This window comes from Trachemys scripta, chromosome 6 (genome assembly GCF_013100865.1).
Source record: "Trachemys scripta elegans isolate TJP31775 chromosome 6, CAS_Tse_1.0, whole genome shotgun sequence".
Classification (NCBI taxonomy): Eukaryota; Metazoa; Chordata; order Testudines; family Emydidae; genus Trachemys; species Trachemys scripta.
In genome coordinates, this window is record NC_048303.1 from 92,713,644 (window position 1) to 92,735,086 (window position 21,443).

The window sequence follows — 21,443 nt, forward strand, 5'->3', positions numbered from 1 at the left end:
TGCAGCCCGACTAGGGCCAATGAGGAAGCACAAGAAATCCGGAGGGGAGCAAATCCCGGCATACAAAGCAGCCGATTGACATTGAGCCCCGGCCAATGGGAGAGCTCGATTGCCTTTGGCACCGCAGCCAATCGGGTCACGAGGCCGGCAGTGGGGTGGGGCGAGAGGTTCCGGGTCAGGGGGCGGGCCAGGGAGCCACGTGCGGCGCCGTTGACTCCCGGTGCGGAAGGATGAGTTCCCAGAGGGGGAACGTGGCCCGCTCACGGCCCCAGAGACATCAGAACTCGCAAGTCTTCAAAAATGACAAGTATGACACAAGCGCCCAGCGCAAGGTACGGAGCGGCCAGGCCGGGGGGAGGGGGGCGCTGCCAGAGCCCGTGCGCCGAGGGCTTCCCCCGACAGAGCGCTGAAGTGCTGCGAGCAGCCGGACCTAGGGCCTCGTGTGCCCGGGTCGTCTGCAGAGCCAGCCCCTGCGGGAGCTGTCGGGCCGGGCGGAAGTGGGGAACTTGAGCAGGGGTGCACGTTAGGTGCCGCGGTAAGCCCGTCACGTGCTCTGTCACTAGCCCGTGCTGAGCAATCGTCGTTAACGTGCGATAAACAGCAGTTAAACCTCTAACCTGAGCAGGGCGCGATCGGGGTGAGCGGGGAAGCGCGTGTTTGTGCTGGCCGGCTGGGAGCCCCTGAGCTGGGTAATGGGGGGCCGGGGTGGCGGCGCATTGTTCGTACAAGGGAGGTTTAGGTTATGGGCAGCTGCCTGACAAGCTGAAATGACTAATAATCTCAACTGGCATCATTGAAAACCAGGCATGGAAGCCACATCTGGGGATGAACGCTCTCTCCAGCCCGCTAATGGGAGAAAGGGGGGTTAGCTTCTGCTCCCAGCTTGTTGGCTCTTTGTAAACCTGCCTAAACTGGAATGTAAAGGGACCCTTTGTCAGCCTCGCTTAGGCTAAAAATGTAAGATTTGTGTAATAATACTGTTATAGCCTAAGGTCTCAGCAGTTTAGTAACATATGCCTTAATTTATTAACACCACCCCTGGAAGCTAGGTAAATATCCCCATTTTACAGCTGGGAAATCTTTGCCATTGAATCATTTATGGTTTGTTACAGATGCAAACCAAAGTCTTTGAATGGTTTATGAACTTTGCGAGTGGCTCTGGCTGACTTAAGTCTAATAAAACCATGCAAGATTCACAGGTTTGCTTAATGCTGAACTGACAAACTTCTTTTTTGGGATTTACTTTCAGTTTTAGGATTAATTCAAAACAAAAACTCCTGGTGTGTGTACACCTCTGAGACACAAAACTGAAACAAACATTCAGATGGACCCTGATCATTATAACCTGACAGTTTCACATAGCTCTAGTTCACCACCCTGCAATAAATGTTTAAATACTTATAACTAACTTCACTAAAATGTATATAGAAATTGGTCTCTATTTTTTTGTAGTTACCAGTTATATACACCTGTAATATTTCAATTGTTTATAGTAATTTTTAAGTTGTACAACACTGAGCACTTTAACTAGGACTGTTTATTATGATGATGATCTTCTGGATAAGGCATAGACTGAGAATCAACACTCTGAATTCTGCTCTTGACTCTGTCATTAACTTGTTTGTGCTAGTGCATCACAACCAAAATATGCTGGCTCAAAAACAAAACTGGCTACTCTAATTCTTTCTCTAAACCAGCAGTTCTCAGACTATGGGGTGGACCTCCTTAAAGAGGCATAAACGGCTTTTTTTTTTTTTTTTTTTTTTTTTTATAAAAGAGCTCTGGCTGTTAGCCCCAGATGGTTGTGGCTTGTGCAGAAAGGCTGTGCACACCTGGGAGGCAGGGATAAAGAGGACAGCTGGAGCCCTGCCACCCCTGGCTCTTCTCCCTCCCAATCTCTCACTGGAAGGCAGCCTGGGATCAGGCTTTCCTTCCCCTCACACTCATCCTTCGCCTGGAGGCAGGGGACTCCAGCTGTTAGCCCCAGGGTGGCAGCAGCAGCGCAGAAGAAGGATGGCAATGGGGTGCCAAGTTTGCTGTGAAAAGTGATATAGACAAATATCACTCTTCAAATTGCCACCCTTACTTCTGTGCTACTGCTGGCATTGTGCTGCCTTCAGAGCTGGGTGCCCAGCCAGCAGCTGCTGCTCTCCACTCTGCTTTCAGAGCTCTGTGGTGGTACTTTTGTGAGGAGAGGGGTGTAAATGACTACAGACACAAAGGGAAAGGGGGGGCGGGCTGATCTAATAAGATTGAGAACCACTGCTCTAAACTGAAGTTAATTAATATAGAGTTGTAAAAAAATCATGTTACTAATTTCTGGTGGCATTAAGAACAAAGGATTTATATTTATATTTCTTGTCAATTTCTTTAAGGGTATGTCTACATTACAAAATTAGGTCGATTTTTTTAGAAATCGATTTGATACAGTCGATTGTGTCCCTCCCCCCACTAAGCGCATTAAGTCGGCAGAGTGCATTCACAATACCGAGGCTAGCATAGACTTTCGGAGTGTTGCAATGTGGTAGCTGTCCCACAGTTTCTGCAGTCTCCACCGCCCATTGGAATTCTGGGTTGAGCTCCCAATGCGTGATGGGCTAAAAACATCATCGTGGGTGGTTCTGGGTACATGTCGTCAGCACCACACCCCCCAAAGTGAGAGCAACGGCTGAGAATCTTTTCGCGCCTTTTTTCCACGCAGACACCATACCACACAAGCATGCAGCCCGCTCAGATCGCCAGGGCAGTTATGAGCACTGTAAACACCACGCGCATTATCCTGCAGTGTATGCAACACCAGAACCTGCAAAAGCAGGCGAGGAGGCGACGGCAGCGTGGTGAGGAGAGTGATGAGGACATGGACACAGACGTCTCTCAAAGCGCACATGGGCCCTGGCAATTTGGACATCATGGTGGTAATGGGGCAGGTTCGTGCCGTGGAACACTGATTCTAGGCCTGGGAAACAAGCAGAGACTGTTGGGACCGCATAGTGTTGCAGGTCTGGGATGATTCTCTGTGGCTGCGAAACTTTTGCATGCATAAGGGCACTTTCATGGAACTTTGTGACTTGCTTCCCCCTGCCCTGACGCGCAAGAATACCAAGATGAGAGCAGCCTTCACAGTTTACAAGCGAGTGGCAATAGCCCTCTGGAAGCTTGCAACGCCAGACAGCTACCGGTCAGTCGGGAATCAGTTTGGAGTGGGCAAATCTACTGTGGGGGCTGCTGTGATCCAAGTAGCCAACTCGATCATTGAGCTGCTGCTATCAAGGGTAGTGACTCTGGGAAATGCTGCAATGGGATTCCCTAACTGTGGTGGGACGATAGACGGAACGCATATCCCTATCTTGGGACCGGAGCACCAAGGCAGCCAGTACATAAACCGAAAGGGATACTTTTCAATGGTGCTGTAAGCACTGGTGGATCACAAGGGACGTTTCACCAACATCAACGTGGGATGGCCGGGAAAAGTACATGACACTCGCATTTTTAGGAACTTTGGTCTGTGTGGTCTACCCCTTAATACCATGGCTCATGAAGCCATATACGGGCACCCTGGACAGTAGTCAGGAGCTGTTCAACTATAGGCTGAGCAAGTGCAGAATGGTCGTAGAATGTGCCTTTGGATGTTTAAAAGTGCGCTGGCGCAGTTTACTGACTCGGTTATACCTCAGCGAAACCAATGTTCCCATTGTTATTACTGTTTGCTGTGTGCTCCACAATATCTATGAGTGTAAGGGGGAAGACATTTATGTCGGGGTGTGAGGTTGAGGCAAATCGCCTGGCCGCTAATTACGTGTAGCCAGACACCAGGGTGGTTAGAAGAGCACAGCAGGGCACGCTGCGCATCAGAGAAGCTTTGAAAACCAGTTTCATGACTGGCCAGGCTATAGTGTGAAAGTCCTGTTTGTTTATCCTTGATGAAAACCCACCCCCTTGGTTCACTCTACTTCCCTGTAAGCCAACCGCCTTCCCCTGCTCCCTTTGATCACTGCTTGCAGAGGCAATAAAGTCATTGTTTTTTCAAATTCACGCATTCTTTATTACTTCATCACACAAATGGGGGGATAACTGCCAAGGTAGCCCAGGAGGGGTGGGAGAGAAGGGAAGGACAAGGCCACACTTCACTTCAAAACTTATTGAATGCCAGCCTTTTGTTGCTTAGCAGTCCTTTGGGGTGGAGTGGTTGGGTTCCCGGAGGCCCCCCCACCGCATTCTTGGGCATCTGGGCGAGGAGGCTATGGAACTTGGGGAGGAGGGCAGTTCGTTACACAGGAGCTGCAGTGGCGGTCTGTGCTCCTGCTGCCTTTCCTGCACCTCAACAATACGCCAGAGAATATCAGTTTGATCTTCTTGTAGCCTCAGCATTGCATCCTGCCTCCTCTCAGCCCGCTGATGCCACCTATCATCTTGATCCTGCCACATGTCCTCGTGTTCATTTAGTGCTTTCCTGCACTCTGACAGTGTCTGCTTCCATGCATTCTGCTGGGCTCTTTCAGTGTTGGAGGACTGCATGAGCTCAGAGAACATTTCATCACGAGTGCGGTTTTTTCGTCTTCTAATCTTTGCTAGCCTCTGGGACACAGATGATACAGCGGGCGTTGAAACATTTGCAGCTGCAGGAGGAAAAAAGGGAGAGTAGTATTTAAAAAGACACATTTTAGAGAAGAATGGGTAGACTCTTTCACGGTGAACCAAGCTGTTAACATTACATGGTTTCAAACAGCAGCGCCCTCATTTCCCGTACCAAGCACCCGTTGGGTTGGCCATTTAAAAAGGAGGGGCTGCGATTTTCAGATTAATATGCAGCACAAACCCAACAAACCCCCTCTCCTCCCCCCACCCTATTCTCTGGGATGATCGCTTCACTCCCCTCTTCCCCTCGCGTGGCGCACAGCGGAGATGACTTCTGTTCAGCCACAGGCAAACAGCCCAGCAGGAAGGGCTGCCTCTGAATGTCCCCTTAATAAAATTCCCCTATTTCAACCAGGTGACCATAAATTGTATCACTCAGCTGAGGATAACAGAGAGAGATAAAGAACGGATGTTGTTTGAATGCCAGCAAACACCGGGACCATACGCTGCCGTGCTTTGTTATGCAATGATTCCAGACTACGTACTACTGGCCTGGCGTGGTAAAGTGTCCTACCATGGAGGATGGAATAAGGCCGCCCTCCCCAGAAACCTTTTGCAGAGGCTTTGGGAGTACATTCAGAAGAACTTCATTGAAATGTCCCTGGAGGATTTATGCTCCATCCCTATACACATTAACAGACTTTTCCAGTAGCTGTACTGGCCGCGAATGCATCCCAAATTTTCAGGACAAATTAATCATTACACGTGCTTGCTTTTAAATCATGTACAATATTTACAAAGGTATACTCACCCAAGGTCCCTTCTCCGCCTTCAAGGTCCGTGATCCCGCCTTGGGTGGGTTGGGAGGGTACTGGGTCCAGGGTGATAAACAGTTCCTGGCTGTCAGGGAAAACGTTTTCTCTGCTTGCATGCTATGTGCTATCATCTTCCTCATCCCCAAAATCTGCATCCCTGTTGCATGAGAATCCATTGGAGTCCACGCAGGGGGTGGGATAGTTGTAGGGGCACCCCCTAGAATGGCATGCAGCTTATCATAGAAGTGGCATGTCTGGGGCTCTGACCCGGAGTGGCTGTTTGCCGCTCTGATTCTTCAGTAGGCTTGCCTGAGCTCCTTAAGTTTCACGAGGCACTGCTGCGGGTCCCTGTTTATAGCCTCTGTCCTTCATGCCCTTGGAGATTTTTTTCAAATATTTGGGTATTTCGTCTTTTGGAATGGAGTTCTGATAGCACGGATTCGTCTCCCCGTACAGCGATCAGATCCAGTACCTCCCGTTCAGTCCATGCTGGAGCTCTTTTCCAATTCTGGGACTCCATGGTCACCTGTGCTGATGAGCTCTGTCTGTTCACCTGTGCTGATCAGCTCGCCATGCTGGCCAAATAGGAAATGAAATTTAAAAGTTCGCCGGGCTTTTCGTGTCTACCTGGCCAGTGCATCAGAGTTGAGAGTGCTGTCCAGAGCGGTCATAATGGAGCAGTCTGGGATAGCTCTCGGAGGCCAATACCATCGAATTGCAGCCACACTACCCCAAATTCGACCCAGCAAGGTCAATTTCAGCACTAATCCCCTCGTCGGGGAGGAGTACCAAAATCAATTTTAAGAGCCCTTTTAAGTCGACAAAAATGGCTTTGTCGTGTGGATGGGTGCAGGGTTAAATCGATCTAACGCTGCTAAATTCGACCTAAAACTTGTAGTGTAGACCAGGGCTAAGCCTACTTAAGTGAATGGATTTTGGAAAGGAAATAACTAAGAAAAGGGAGATAATTAAATTAATACAGCGGTGTTAGGTGTAGTAGGTTGTAGAGAAAGCTCTCCTAGCGGATCAGGTGACTTTCTGGAGCATCCAACAGTTCTATGATGATTGTTGTGGGGGGGCGGGGGTCACTGCAGGAGTTGGGTGTACATTTTCCAGTTTGTCTAGGACACCAAAAATTCTAGAGAGCCACGTGCAACGATGCTGGTTCTGGCGGGACCCAACTGAGAGTGCCAATTTAGGACAAATTGCTTAAAACAGAGCCGTTACAGCTCAAGGCTGGGTTTTTCCACCTGGCAAACCAAACCAGCCAGACAAAGAGGACTTTGGTCTCACCCCACTGGCTAACCACAAGTCACACAAGCAATTCCCTTAGACAATCCAGTTTCCCAGTATCACCACCAGTGCCACTAGCTGTGGGGGGAAATGGTTATGAAAACCAATACCCCAGTAAAAGAAAAATAGTTCTCTCGATCCCAAAGGACCAAGCCTCAGACCCAGGTCAATATACAAATCAGATCTTATCCACAAATCACTCTGTTGCCAATCCTTCAGAATCTAAAATCATACAGTAATGGCAAAGTTCTTGGTTCAGGCTTGTAGCAGTGATGGAACAAACTGCAGGTTCAAATCAAGTCTTGGGAGTACATCCACAGCTGGGATGGGTCATTAGTGTAGAGCTTCCATTTGTAGCAAAGTCCCTCCAGCGGTAAGAAGCAGGATTGAGGACAAGATAGAGATGAGGCCTTTTATAGTCTTTTCAAGGTGTAAGAACACCTCTTTGTTCTTACTGTGGAAACTTACAGCAAAATGGAGTCTGGAGTCACATGGGCAAGTTCCTGCATAGTTTGCAGAGTTACAAGGCGTATCTGCCTTCTCTCAATGGGTCAGTTGTATAGCTGATGGTCCTTAATGGGCCATCAAGCAGGCTAGGCAGAGCTGACATGAACTTGTCTGGTGTGTCACCCAGAAGCATAGCATAAGTTTGAAATACAGACAGTATAGAGCCAATATTCATAACTTCAACTACAAAAATGATACACATATATAGACAGCATAATCATAACTAGCAAACCATAACCTTGTCGTAGACACCTTATTTGACCCCCTTTATAAAAGATTTGGTGCCGCTACAGGACCCTGGTTGCAACAATGATCTATACGATACCAGTTCATGTCAATAACGTCACACCAGGCTTCAGGGAGTTCTGCAGTAAACACAGTTCTAGGATCATTAGGAAAATTTTCAATCAATGAAATATTCACTAAAGTTTGCTATGATATGATTAGGGATTATTTATTAACCTTCTTTCCTCTGCTAATTAACATAGTAGAAACATGACACGCATCTAGAATTGGCTACACAACACTACATATTCTTGAAAAGTTTTTTGATTGTGCCTATTGCTGAGTTCCAACTTGGGCATTCAGGTTATCTAAGTTGTAATACAAGCATTCCCACTTCTACTCTCCATTACTGCAGAGCACTTTTCCCCCCAGGCTTTTGGGGAGAAATCGCTGTATTGTTTTTATTAATTATGTTTGAATGTATGTCAGACATCTTTTTAATGTTTTCTAAAATTAAACCATATTTTATTAATTTGGTAGGTTACCCTCATCACCAAAATCCCATTAACAAGGACTCACTCTTTCCGAAAACTTTAAAAAAAAATTGGATTCTTATTCCTGTCCCATACAACCTCTGAGCCATTCCTTAATCATGTAAATTTAGCCTGTTATTATAGAACATTCATGTATTGCAATAATGATTAGGCTCTAGAATTGCTAAAGTCTTCTGAATAAAGCACATTTTTCAGATCTGATTAATGTTCCATTAATCATTTCTTGCTTCACCTTCCTTTGTTTTAGTGACAGAGGCCCCAATCCTACAATTTACAATGCATTGGTAGGTTTTCATGCCTGCATAGAGCCCTACTGAAGTCTTTGGGGGCGCTGCACATGAGTCAGTACATTGTGAATTGCAGGATTAGAGCTCTAGTTTAATTGCATAACTATTATTAATCATTCTTAATAATCTTAATATATTCATTTAAAAGTCTTGTTTTGGGGAGAGGGTTTTCTAGGGATGACAGCTAGAGGTCTGCGGTTCATCCCTGATAGGAGCTATCATCAGGTTGGAGGGTAGGGGGGAGGAAAATAACAGGAAGAAATGGTGGAGATATCAGCCCTCGTAGTCAAGGGAGTGGGCCAGCTACTTTTTATTTATATAAAAAAAACCAAAAAAAACCAATTTGGGGATCAGTTGGCTGCACAGCTGAAGGCAAGACCATTTTTTTTTCTAATCGGTGTGTGGTGAGAAGAGCCAGATTTTTTCTGATGGGGGCTCTGTTACAGTTATTCTTATCTTTTCACGTTGACCATTGTAATGTGTTGTATATGGAACAGCATCTTAGAAGCATTTGGTAACTGAAGCTGTTGTGCAGTGCGACTGCCAATTAAGTCATGCTTCTTTCTTTCAACTGCTCCTTATGCCCCGTCCACATGTCTTCAGCATATACTGCATGGCCCATCTGTCCTATTAGTATGTGATTGAAGGTGGGATGTTACCTTGCCGTGTACTTATATTTTAGGAACTGAGGTTGATTTGAAATGGACAAGTGTGACATTACCCAGGGTACAATGTAGACTGATGGACAGCTGTCACCCCTCAATTTTCCAGCCTGGGGTGCCTTTTACACTGTGGCCTGCTCACACACAGCCTCTAGTTTGTAAATTACTCCCAGTTACAGCATAGGCGTACCGTAGCCAGCCACTCCTGAATTATATTGCAGAGTAACACCAGCAGGTTCCCAATCTCACGTTTGTCCCCAGAAATGTGGATCTTACTGCACAGGACCCTCCTGGACAACACAAGCTCATAGTTTGTCATTTCATTAATAGAAAATGATATGCACAAACCTTATCTCAAATGGAGCTTCCCAAACACTTCAATCCAAATGCACACTGGGTTATATAAAATACTAAAACAAGTTTATTAATTACGGAAGATAAATTTTAAGTGTTAAGTAATGAGGCATGAAAGTCAGAATTGGTTACAAAGAAATAAAAAGGTAAAATGCAAATTAATGCCTAACTTAACAAGCTAAGTGAATTCAAAGCTAAAAGGTTTCTCACCCCACACTGCTTACAGCAGTCTGGCTGGATCCTGTCAGCCAGGACCCTTCCCCAAGGTCAGTGATGCTTTTTTTCGTCTTTCTCCCCTCATCTCGACTCATGGCATCTACAAATCACCTCTCAAATGCTGTTTGTCCTCTGTTCTCCCTTTTTATAACATTTCTCTTCTTATATAAGAACATAAAGGCCATATTGGATCAGACCAAAGGTCCATCTAGCCCAGTATCCCGTCTTCCGACAGTGGCCAATGCCAGGTGCCTCAGAGGGAATGAACAGAACAGGTAAACATCAAGTGGTCCATGCCCTGTCGCCCATTCCTAGCTTCTGGCAAACAGAGGCCAGGGACACCATCCCTGTCCATCCTGGCTAATAGCCATTGATGGACCTATTCTCCATGAATTTATCTAGTTCTTTTTTGTACCATTATAGTCTTGGCTTTCGCAACGTCCTCTGGCAAAGAGTTCCACAAGTTGACTGCATTGTGTGAAGAAATTTCCTTTTGTTTTAAACCATCTGCCTATTAATTTCATTTGGTGGCTGCTAGTTCTTGTGTTATGAGAAGGAGTAAATAACACTTCCTTATTTATTTTCTCCACACCAGTCATGATTTTGTAGACCTCAATCATATCCCCCATCTTAGTAGTCTTCTTCAAGCTGAAAAGTCCCAGTCTTATTAATCTCTTCTCAGATGGCAGCCGTTCCATACCCCTAATCATTTTTGTTGCCCTTTTGTGAACCTTTTCCAACTCCAATATATCTTTGAGATGGGGCGACAACATCTGCACGCAGTATTCAAGATATGGGTGTACCATGGATTTATATAGAGACAATACAATATTTTCTGTCTTATTATCTATCCCTTTCTTAATGAGTCCCAACATTCTGTTCACTTTTTTGACTGCTGCTGCACATTGAGTGGATGTTTTCAGAGAACTGTCCACAGTGACTCTAAGTTCTCTTTCTTGAGTGGTAATAGCTAATTTAGACCCCATCATTTTATACGTACAGTTGGGATTGTGTTTTCCAATGTGCATTACTTTGCATTTATCAATATTGCATTTCATCTGTCATTTTGTTGCCCAGTCATCCAGTTTTGAGAGATCCTTTTATAGCTCTTTGCAGTGCCAACTTTGAGTAGTTTTCTCTGTAAATTTTGCCAACTCACTGTTTAGCCCTTTGTCCAGATCATTTATGAATATGTTGAATAGGACTGGTCTCACTACAGACCTCTGGGAGACACCACTATTTACCTCTCTCCATACTGAAAACTGACCATTTATTCCTACCCTTTGTTTCCTGTCTTTTAACCAATTACCAATCCGTGAGATGACCTGACTACAAAAGACATTAAGAATTGCCCTAGTGGAAGAAACGGAGCATTATACATTGGCAGGGAGGGAATTGCGGGCTTTTTTCTTGGGAATGTGGAATTAAATGGTGGGGTAGGTTTATCCTAGGGGCTGCAAACTGTGCTTATGGGCAAGTACCTTCAGAATGCACTGGCCTCCCTAATTGGCTTCCAGCTGATGAATACCAAAAACGCCTTGCTGCTACGAACATTACCCCCAACTAGCCCCTCGACCCTTGCCACCACCACTGTAATTTACCCAGATACAGGGAATACTGTATATTCTAATGAAACCCATTGGCCAAGGCCTTCACATCTTAGTGATTTATTGACATTTTGTTCAGAAAGATTATTCTTTAAGGTTCAGAATAGTTCGTATGAGTGAACAATTGAGTGGAAAACAAATGGGTCGGTAGAGATAGAAATATATTACTACAAATGAACCCCAAGAATCTGTAATTGAAATTGATGGGTTCTATAGAGAAGTAGATATGATGGCTGTTCCTGGAGTTTGCAATGTGTTAGATGAAAGAGGCCCTTCTTGTTATTTGTTCACCCAATTAGTGAATAATCAAACAAATACCCAAAGAGTTTGTTCTGCCACCAGAAATTTTACCTATATTGAAGTTATTCCAGTAACTAATAATGTAACCTGTACTCTATTGCAGTATACCCACTCTTATGCCATTAATGTTAATGCCTCTCGGAAGGCATATAGAGATGTATAACCAACAGATGTGATATAGTACTACATCCAAGAGAGATGCATTAGGATATCGATGGACTGTGATTAATACTACACTAGGGACTGTCAAATATACATTCTCCTTATCCAGTTTCCAGATCACCTCTACATACCCAAATTGCTCACGGGGGGGCTGCCATTGGATTAGCACAGCAGAGGGCCTGGGTTATTTCCTCTAGAAAGAAGAGGGACGTGGCCAGATCCCTATGGGAGGGTGCCAATAGCATAGCAGCAATTTGAAATATTTTTAAAAGCCAAGAACATGACGAGAAATTAGGACAATTAGAGAGAGCCACAGGCCTTATCACTGGAGCACAGCTAACCCAAGTACAGGCTGGAGTTGGTGAGTTACATGCTATTTCTGCTCTTAGTTCTGTGACCCAGAAGCTGTTGACAGAGATGGTATTGAATATCACTGAGGCTGGGAAGGCATTGCAGTGGGATTTGGCATGTTCAGAAATTCAAGATTTCCTGAATGACCGGCTAATGGCCATTCGGAGTGATCTCGAGTACCAGGTGTGGCCCACTGCCCTTACAGACACTTCAGGAGTACCATCTGATCTGTGGCCATGGAGACATACTTGGAGATTTTCTGGGTGGAAGTGCGGACGTTCACAGTGCTCCTTCCAAGCATACGGACCGGTTAGTGGGGGGTGGGCTCCACATACCAAATCCTGCCGGGTCTGTGGGGAGAATGCATGTGGGATTGGGTAGTTCACTGAGAAATTAGACTACCTGGTATGCCTAATCGATTTCTAGTCAGTGCTCTTGGAATAACCCAACATTTGGATGGGGTTAGGAAGTCAATGGACATTTTGGCCGTTAGAACCTCCGCAGCTTCAGTGTATACGTAAACTGAAGCCAGGGGAAGTTGTCACTGTTCATGACAATGTTTGCTGGGAGGGTAGGGGACAAGGAACTACCCTGACAGGACACCTACTTTTCCAAGCTAATGATAGCTGTGTGTATGTTGAAGCCACCACGTTGCGAGATATACATTTTAATCTCACTACTGCTGCAGGCAATCATATTATTTATTGGCCTGCGGATAGGGTTTTACGAGAAGCCCTTAGGTTTCAGATACCCTTTGATTGGACTAGTTTAGTACCTGATCAGTTTCAAAATTTGCTTTCGCTATTACCAGAGGTTCAAAGAATCTCTGAATTACAAGTGCAAATTCATATGCTTCAAAATATATATCAAGTTGAAAAGAATGCCTTTCATACAGCTTATAGAGTGTCTACTTTATGTACTAAGTATGATGTATTGTGCTTTGTGACTAAAACTGTACAATAACCCCATCATATTCTTGCCATGGGAATGTTACTGCTTGTATTATTTAGTTTAGGATGATGTTGTTGTTGTAAAGGATGTAATAATAGTAATACCTTTCATGTCCATGCTAATCATGCGTTGTCATTGCATCCAGTCAAAACCCCTAAGGTTGAAGCATTTGATATAGAATATGAAATCCAAGGCTTGATGCAAATGGAGGTTTAAGGGTGTTAGTTGTGCTAGAAGCACAAAAGGGGAGGTGTTTGGAAGTAGAGAAAACTGACAAGGATTTGAAGGGGATTTCAATGCAAACAGTTCCCTCTGTGAGCAAGAGTCAGGTTAGCTGTAGCCCTAATAATGCGAGTTTTGTAGAAGCGAGGATTGTGAGGCAAGTGGGAAAGAACTGTGTGAGAAGTTGTTGCGATCTTGTGTTAGACAAGTATGGAATGTAGACTATAGTCTAAATAGAGGTGAGAAAAATAAGATATCAGGATGACCTATGTATAAAGAAAATGCAGCCGTTGCTTATTCAGAGTGTAGGAGGGGGCTCAGGGCTGGGGCAGAGGGTTGGGGAGGGGTGAGGGCTCTGGGGCAGGGCCAGGGCCAGGGATGGGAGTTTAGGGTGGAGGCTGCCCTGGGGCTGGGGGAGAGGCACCTCTGCTCCTGCCCGCACCGCTTCCCACAGCTCCCATTGGCCGGGAACGGCGAACCACAGCCACTGGGAGCTAATCAGAATAGATAAGCAAACGTAGTTCATTTGGGACCTCACAGTTTGAGCTAAAGTCTCTTATCAGAACCCCAAATGCAACTGCCCTGCTTTGTGCAGTTGTGTACTTGTGGTATTTTGAAGTACACCACTACCTTGATATAACACGACCCAATATAACACAAATTCGGATATAACGTGGTAAAGCAGTGCTCCGGGGGGAGGAGGGAGGGTAGGGCTGTGCATTCCAGTGGATCAAAGCAAGTTCAATATAACGCCGTTTCACCTATAACATGGTAAGATTTTTTGGCTCCCGAGGACAGCGTTATATCGAGGTAGAGGTGTATAAGGTCAGAACCTTTGAATTGCTTTGTATTTATATTCTGGAATTGGTATAATTTTTTTTGCAAGATGGGATTAGGAAATGTCTTCAACATACACAATCTCACTTCCATTTCTGTTTTTTTTGATGTCCGGGTGGTTCATCTCTGGAGTTGACATTGCATCTATGCAAACACTATTCTACTGATGTGGGTCCAAGGATAGAATTCTGTGCTTCATATATTGTATCAACCACACAAAATTAAACACTTCATGCAGCCATTGCTAGGACCTTTTGAAATATTGTGTCTTGCCTTTGAATATCTTAATGCTAGCTTGATAGAGATTTTATGAGCTGAGTCAGTAAATAAGTGTACTACGTGTATTGTAGCTGGATGACAATATTGATTACATGACTATTACTGAGGTCACCATTTCTAGTAACACATTTGACTTTATAGGAATTTGTATGGATGTAATGTTCATTTAACATGTACTTAAAGTTTTCCCATAAAACTTGCAGATGCTAGACAATATATTTTAGGATATGTTTGTGAAAAATAATGCTATTGGCATTACCTGTTTAATTATATTAATTATTATAATTATATATTTTCTATTGGGTGCTAAATAAAACCCCATCTATTCAACTGGGTACCTGCCAGTGGGGCCAGAAGTTTGCCTGCATGGAGCCAATTGCAGGATCAGGACCCAAATCTTGCCTGTCATTTTATAAAGAATCGTGCTGTCACTAGATGTGATCTGATTTGGTGCCCTTTATTGTCTGTTATTAGTACCTTACATTGACATGGGACCTGTTTGCACTTGGACAACTGCCACCTGTAACGCTGACAAGTAAGAAGTTATTTTAACTGAATAGTTTATATAGTGTATACAGTCACATTCTGTGTTTACATATTGAGAGTTCGTCACTGCTGTACAATTTTTGTTGTTGTTGTGGACTGACTCTATCCTGAGTCTGCAGGTTTTGTAGTGAAATTTCAGGTGTGTGTGTGTGTGTATCTTTATATAGAAGACCTTTATTTATAGCGGTCACATGTATTTTAATTATGAAGGGTAGGGCGGTTAGTGTGCCTTTTGTGAGTTTTAGTAGAGTACAGGATGTTAGTTTGAAGTCATTGGTTACAGTGTGGCATAGGAGAGCGGCTTGGGAATAGGTTGTGGTCTCTGTTGTGATATCAACTTCTGTTATGTATCATGGGAACCACTGCCAGATGTAAAAACAAAAGGTTAAACTGAATTTTGCATAGCAATGAGTACATTACTTCTCATAATGCATACCTGACATGTCAAACAGCTACCTGAGATTAATGCACACTGACAATGTTCCTTGCCACTGCACCCAATCTCAGATCAGCATTTTGTAGTGCACTTCAAGAATCCCTGCCCCCAACAACTTTCAGTTCTACTCTTTAGAATGAAGAGCAACGTCCTTAAAGTTTAAAAGGGTATCCCCAGAATATCTACTTGCTATAATAAAATAGGGAGTGTACCCCAAAGAGGGCTATAATTTCAGGGTCTCCACACTTTTTCCAAGGAGATGTGCCTGTGTTAATCCACTCTTCCTCCTCCTCCTCTTGATGTTTCTTCTCTCTCTCTCTCTCTCTCTCTCTCTCTCTCCCCCCCCCCACCCCCTTTTCATAATGTCCACATTGAGTCACTGTGGAAGGTAATAAATAATGTTTTCACCCCGGGGAAGGCCTTATCAAAAGATTGTTTTGTTTGAACACAGTTATGGGTGGGATCAGTCTAATCACCTCTGCCAGAGCGTTCTTTAGCTGGTGACTACTACATTGCAAATGTTGTTTCCTGCTCTGAGAAACTGACACGGACCAGTTAGCTATACTCACAGGGCCACTGCAACCTGTCGTTCTGGTTCATGAATGTGTATGAAGCCATTGGGAGTTTTAGTCCATTACAAGCTCCACTGGCTGCCTATAAGATTATTAAAGTATCAAACGATGTTCATTCCTGCCTTTGTTGATCAATAAACAATGCACAAATTTGAATTGCATTCAATCTCGTTTTAATAGAATAACTGAGTAAACAAACAATTGAAAATGGAAGAAGTTATTCCATGCTTACTGCTTCTCTGCATTGATGAAGGCCAGCATGAATCAGATGCCCTCAGTGGACAGACAGCAAGGTCACAGCTCCAGAATTTTTTGTTTTTAGCAGCATCACTTAGGTCTTCACCTGGATTATGTTTTTAGCCAAAAAAGACCCCTTAATAGAAAAAACTAAAAATATTCCCATGTTACAGTCTAGATGTAAAAAAAATAAAATAAAACCCCACACTTGACAATGTGGTAATTTTTGGCTGATTAAATTCTTATACATTGACTATAACTGGGGCTGCTGATTTTTGGTTGTAGCTGATTAAAAACCGTCCATACAAACAAAAAATTGGTGTTTATCCAATAACCACCAGAAATGGTTATGTGTAGACAAGCTCTAGATACAAATAATGTGTAGAGTCATAACATGGACTAGAGATGTGATTTCTAAAGCACGCTAAATGTGTTGCATATTACTTGGTCTCTGTAGACCCTGCTGGTGCACAGTAGAGATTCCCAAATGCACTTCAACATAGTGCTGTTTTAACATTACTACTGTTTTAACATTACTACTGTTTCAAGCACACAAGAGGACATTACAAAGACATTACTCAATACAGTATACAAAAGAGCTCCAAAACGCTCTGATTTTTGGACATCTACAGAAAACTTCAAAATTGCTAAAAAAAATAACCCCCCAAAAGTGAAACTAACAAACCTGGAAAGCCAGAAGCCCTATAAATAACACATACAATAGCTGGCAGTTACTCCCACATGTTTAGCTCTCTTGTGGTTCCACCCAACCCAGCCCTCTGATTACAACATTTCACTTTGCTGCACAAACACCACAGGTTGGAATGGCATAGGAAATGCTGGCAAGGCATCAGAGGACAGGGGACGACAGGCTTACAGGCATTCTGCAACAGCCTCTGTTGCAGAGGAGCAGGCAAACTGCTATTCTCTTCCATTTCTGTATCTGATTTGAAATTGCCCTTTTGGTTTTCAAAGCTCTGGATTGTTTCTCCCTTCCACTGACTGCAAATCCAGCTACATATCTGTGGGCTCATTTTCGTTTTACAATACAGGTCTCTTCTCTTTATTCATGTGTTTCACTATAGGTCTGGTAGGGGTTTCCACTTGCACTGCTCGGTCTGTTTAAAACATTTTCCTGCCCCTATTCCTACTCTTTAAATCTGCTCTACTCTCTTTAAAAAAAAAAAAAAATTAAATTGTGGTATTGTGTTTTCGGGACCCAAGATGATAAAATTGCTTTCTTGTTTAGGCATCATGCATTTATTTCCATAGCATTTTATCATAAGTTGACTAAAAATATTTATTTGAAAATTGTTAATGGTTATTGATAGGTCAGTTTTTCTGATTTTTTTTTTTAAGCTTTGAATTGAGTATCAAAATGTCAGCAATCACACACTTGTTGAATGCCAATCTTAAATCCAAAAGAAAAAGGAATATTCAAATATAACTCAATACTAATTATGCCAATGAAGACAAGGTAATTAGACAAATGTTAATTATACTTTAGCTATTAAGAAATTGGACTGGTTCTTCAAATTGTAAAGTGATTTGCTGCGAAACAAAATTCAATTGCATAACCTTTATTAAAGGTTCTCACATGTACTGTTCATTTTAAATAAAAGTCACTGGTACTACTCAGTGCATGGTTTTGTGGGAGAGGACCTCAGATGGGAGCTCTGTAGTTTCATATTATTCAAGCATATGTTGCTGGAAATGTAGAAGACTGGGCATATGAGTCATAGCTTTTTTGTCATGTGAGCCAGTCACCTGATCTTAACTTAAGGTGAACTTCGGAGTTTCAGTGTAAAAAGGAAAAGTTAAACTATGACTAATATGGGCAGGGCTGGGCACCAACTAAGGAAGCAGAGGGATTGGGTAGGATGGGGGGAAAAAGAGCATTTATCTTTAATTGATGTACCTGTGATGCTTGTTTAAAACTAACATACCTCAGAACTGAAAAATATACAATATGCTGATTGCTTTCATTGCTGTATGCCAGTTGGTTTCTGCAGGAACAGGGCTAGTACAGGAAACCTACTGCCAACAGGAAATGAGCATCATTCTTTTGTCTGATAATTATAGTGTTCAGAGCTTTATGTCTCCATTAAAATGAACTCAGGATTTCTCATAGATAAATACCTGTTTGTGAAGCTATCAAGTATGAATTATTTCCAACTAGTACTTGGAAAAGTATGTGTTCTTCAGCATTATTACATGCATTGCAATTCTCTTGGGTATGGCCCCTTGCATTCCGAGTACATTACACATTGCTGATCCTATCTTGGTCATCACTCCAGTAATAAATGTTTCCTTCTCCAGTACCAGTCACAGTGTATCATTGGAAATTACTGAAGTATCTGTAAGGGAAGCTGACTCCTTTGTAAAAAGTACACTGCTTAACAATAATGAGCTTCCTTCAAGTGTAGTGTTGTACCTCCCGTAACCTGTTAAAAAGGCTAATGATACTAAAATGCTCTTAGGAATACAAATTACTGCATATTGCTTCAGCAGTATGTTGGGGGTGGGGGGGAGGGAGGGGGGAGAAGAGAAAATAGTATGCACTGGTTTGCAGGGCTTTAAATTTTAACTCAGACTACAGTACTAAGTTTTGCAATTCATTTATCCTAAACGAGTATGGTTGAGAGAACAGGAAAAGGAGTCTTAGCTGAAAACAAAATCGGTCATTTTCAGAATGGTCTGTTTTAAAGGGAAGGGTCCATATTTTAGTACTTTATCCCAGAGTGCTGTTTTTTTTTTTAAATTATCACACTGTAAATTAGCATACAGAAAAGGCACATACCTAAAGGTGCCTTTAAAAGCATGGTGGCTAAAGTATTCTTCACAAATCCAGAAGGGTGCTAGGATGTTTATGCTGTGGTGATACCTGGAATATCTGATTACATTATAAAAAGTGTTAAAGGAATATTAAGTTTGCAAGACCAAGCACTCAACAGTTAGGAAAAACCAAAATTAAGGCTGCCTATGCAATTTCAATTTATCTCCCTTCTACATATGTACTATTATGATAGTCACATGATACATTTTCCCCCCTCTGCAGTTGAATCTTCCTCCTTCTCCATGCTGCCTGGGCACCAGCAGGAGCATTAAGAGCACAGGCGGAACAGTATCAGTGCTCTCAGTTTCAGTGCCTGGTACCATGCTGGCCCCCAGCAGCCAGGAGCCGCAATTGCAGGGCCTGAGAAGGATTTTCCCTGTGGCTCTGAGATGGAGCATGCTCAGTCACTGTGTGGGGATGGTGCACGCACTGTGCGGTTGGCACACAGCTCCAGTGAAGAGATGGAGTGTTCTCATGGCAGCTAGAATCTTCAGAGAATTTAACTGCCAAATTCTAACAAGTGTCTGCTGAGCACTTGTGAACAGAGATTTTTCAAAGGTTTATCACTTGGCAAAATTTGGACAACTTTTCATAAGGATAGCAAAAGTCATCCCTGACAGCAGGGCAACCCCCTGCCAAATTTTGTTTACATGCTCCAAAGAATGAAGGCACTACAGCTTCTCAATGAAATGGGTTGGCAATAAAAAACATGGATTGAATATTGTTTTTCCCTAATATTATATAGAAATGGCTGAACTCTTAGTTGAAACTTTTCCAAAAAAGATTCTACCTTAGGCAGACGCTCAGCATAGAAAACAGCAGACTTGTCGGTTTGTTTGGCAAAGTTGTAAGCACTGAAAGCTAGATCTTATAATGCAAAGTTTCAGGCAAACTTGACTCTAGGTGGTGCTGCCTGCACCACCTATAATAATTAGTTTAGAATAAAAACCCACTCTATTTTGAGACCAAGTTTTTATGTTTACCTGTACTAAGGTGGAAAGTTAAGTAATTGTAGAATGAAGATAGATAAACTGCTTCTTCAGAAATCTAGATTTTAAAAGTCATTGTATAGACTATATACTTAAATACAAATATATATGCCATGTTAAGAAAATAAGGGTTAGTTGCAGTTCTATTAAAGAGAATGGTGAAACTGCTGTTGACATAAGTTGAGCAGGATCAGGTCTGAAAAGCTTTTTGTTCATCAAACACGACAACTAGATGAATTGCTTAGATGTGTCCATTCTCCAATCATTTTATGCCGCAGTAGTTATTTGCATAATGATAATTAAAGCCTGCAGTATTTAAGTGTTTCTGAACAGTCCCTTCTAACTCCATGATATTTTTTCAGCTGTAATGGCAGATCCTGGGGGAAAGACTGGGTTTAAGAATGTCCTTCATGCGAGACAAATGTCTAAGGGTACCATACATAATGCCTTTGATGCATTGGTGAGGAGCATTTACTTAACAGATATTCAATCTGCCTGAAGTTCACCACTTGGGCCTGCAAGGATCACAAGTAACCTCCAGTCTGTGGAGACTGAAGAAACTTAAAGCTTCCATGGTGGAGTTGGAGTGGCTCCAGTCCCTTTAAGTCCTGCTTTGGAGCATGTTAAAATCCAGTTCTGAGAGGTTTTTGTTTTGTTTGCAGGTGGTAGGAGGAGCATGGTCTGGGAAGTCAAGGAGCTTTGGACTTGGCACAGAAAAGTTTTTCCTAAAAAAAAAAAAAATTAAAAAAAAAAAATTAAAATTGAAAAGTAGAGGAAGTGGCGTTGCCGCCACTACTCCAAGTCCCACTTTTAAGAGGTTTAGAGGTAGCAATTTAGGAAGGAATCAGCACTGAAGACTGAGAATAGTTTGATATCAGGGTTGAAAGTTTGTGTCTGAGGCTGCCTGAAGCCAAGGGAAACAAAAATGTTTCTCAGGGCATGGCTGCACTTGCAGATGTAGAGCACTGTGAGTTAAACCCACCTTTGGAGAGCACAGTAGGGAAAGCACTGCAGTCTGTCCACACTGACAGCTGCTTGCGCACTGGCATGGCTACATTTGCAGCAGTTGCAGTGGCATTGGGAGTGGTGCATTATGGGCAGCTATCCCGGCATGCAAGTGACTGCAACATACTTTTCAAATGGGGTGGGGTGGAGTATGACAGGGATTGTGTTGTGTGTATGTGGGGGGAGAGTGGGGTTTTGGGGGGGGGGATGAGAGCATGTCAGCATGCTGTCTTGTAAGTTCAGACAGCAGCACACTCCTCTTTGGAATTCCTCTCTTTGGAATTGAGGATTCAAATCTAAGGGCTCTGCAAATGAGTCTTTAAAAACAAAAACAAAAAGAAGCAAGCAGCCTTTCCAAACAAGTATGGTACTTGTAACATTGTTTTTATTGCAGGGTTTCTGGGGGTTTTTGGGTGGTGGAGAATCAAACAACCAGCACAACAAAAACTCGTATCCCAAGCAGAATTTTTCACACACAGGCCCACCAAAAGGTAGACGAGCCACAGGATCCATGAAGTCCATTAGCAACTTCACTATTGCGGTTGACCAAATGGAGAAGATGCTTAGATACTATGGAGATGGTTGACAGTATGAAACTTTAAAATAGATAGAAACAGTTATTTTT

At 43.1% G+C, this 21,443-nt stretch overlaps 1 protein-coding gene across 1 annotated transcript in view; it reads left to right on the forward strand.

Annotated features, from left to right (window-relative positions):
* Positions 1-165: 165 nt before the first annotated feature.
* The window catches only part of C6H9orf85 (chromosome 6 C9orf85 homolog), a 34,280-nt gene continuing 13,002 nt past the window's right edge, over positions 166-21,443 (forward strand). The window contains exon 1 of the mRNA XM_034773658.1: positions 166-332. Coding sequence (XP_034629549.1) covers positions 231-332 — 102 coding nt within the window. The 5' untranslated portion in view covers positions 166-230. The remainder of the gene's footprint in view (positions 333-21,443) is intronic.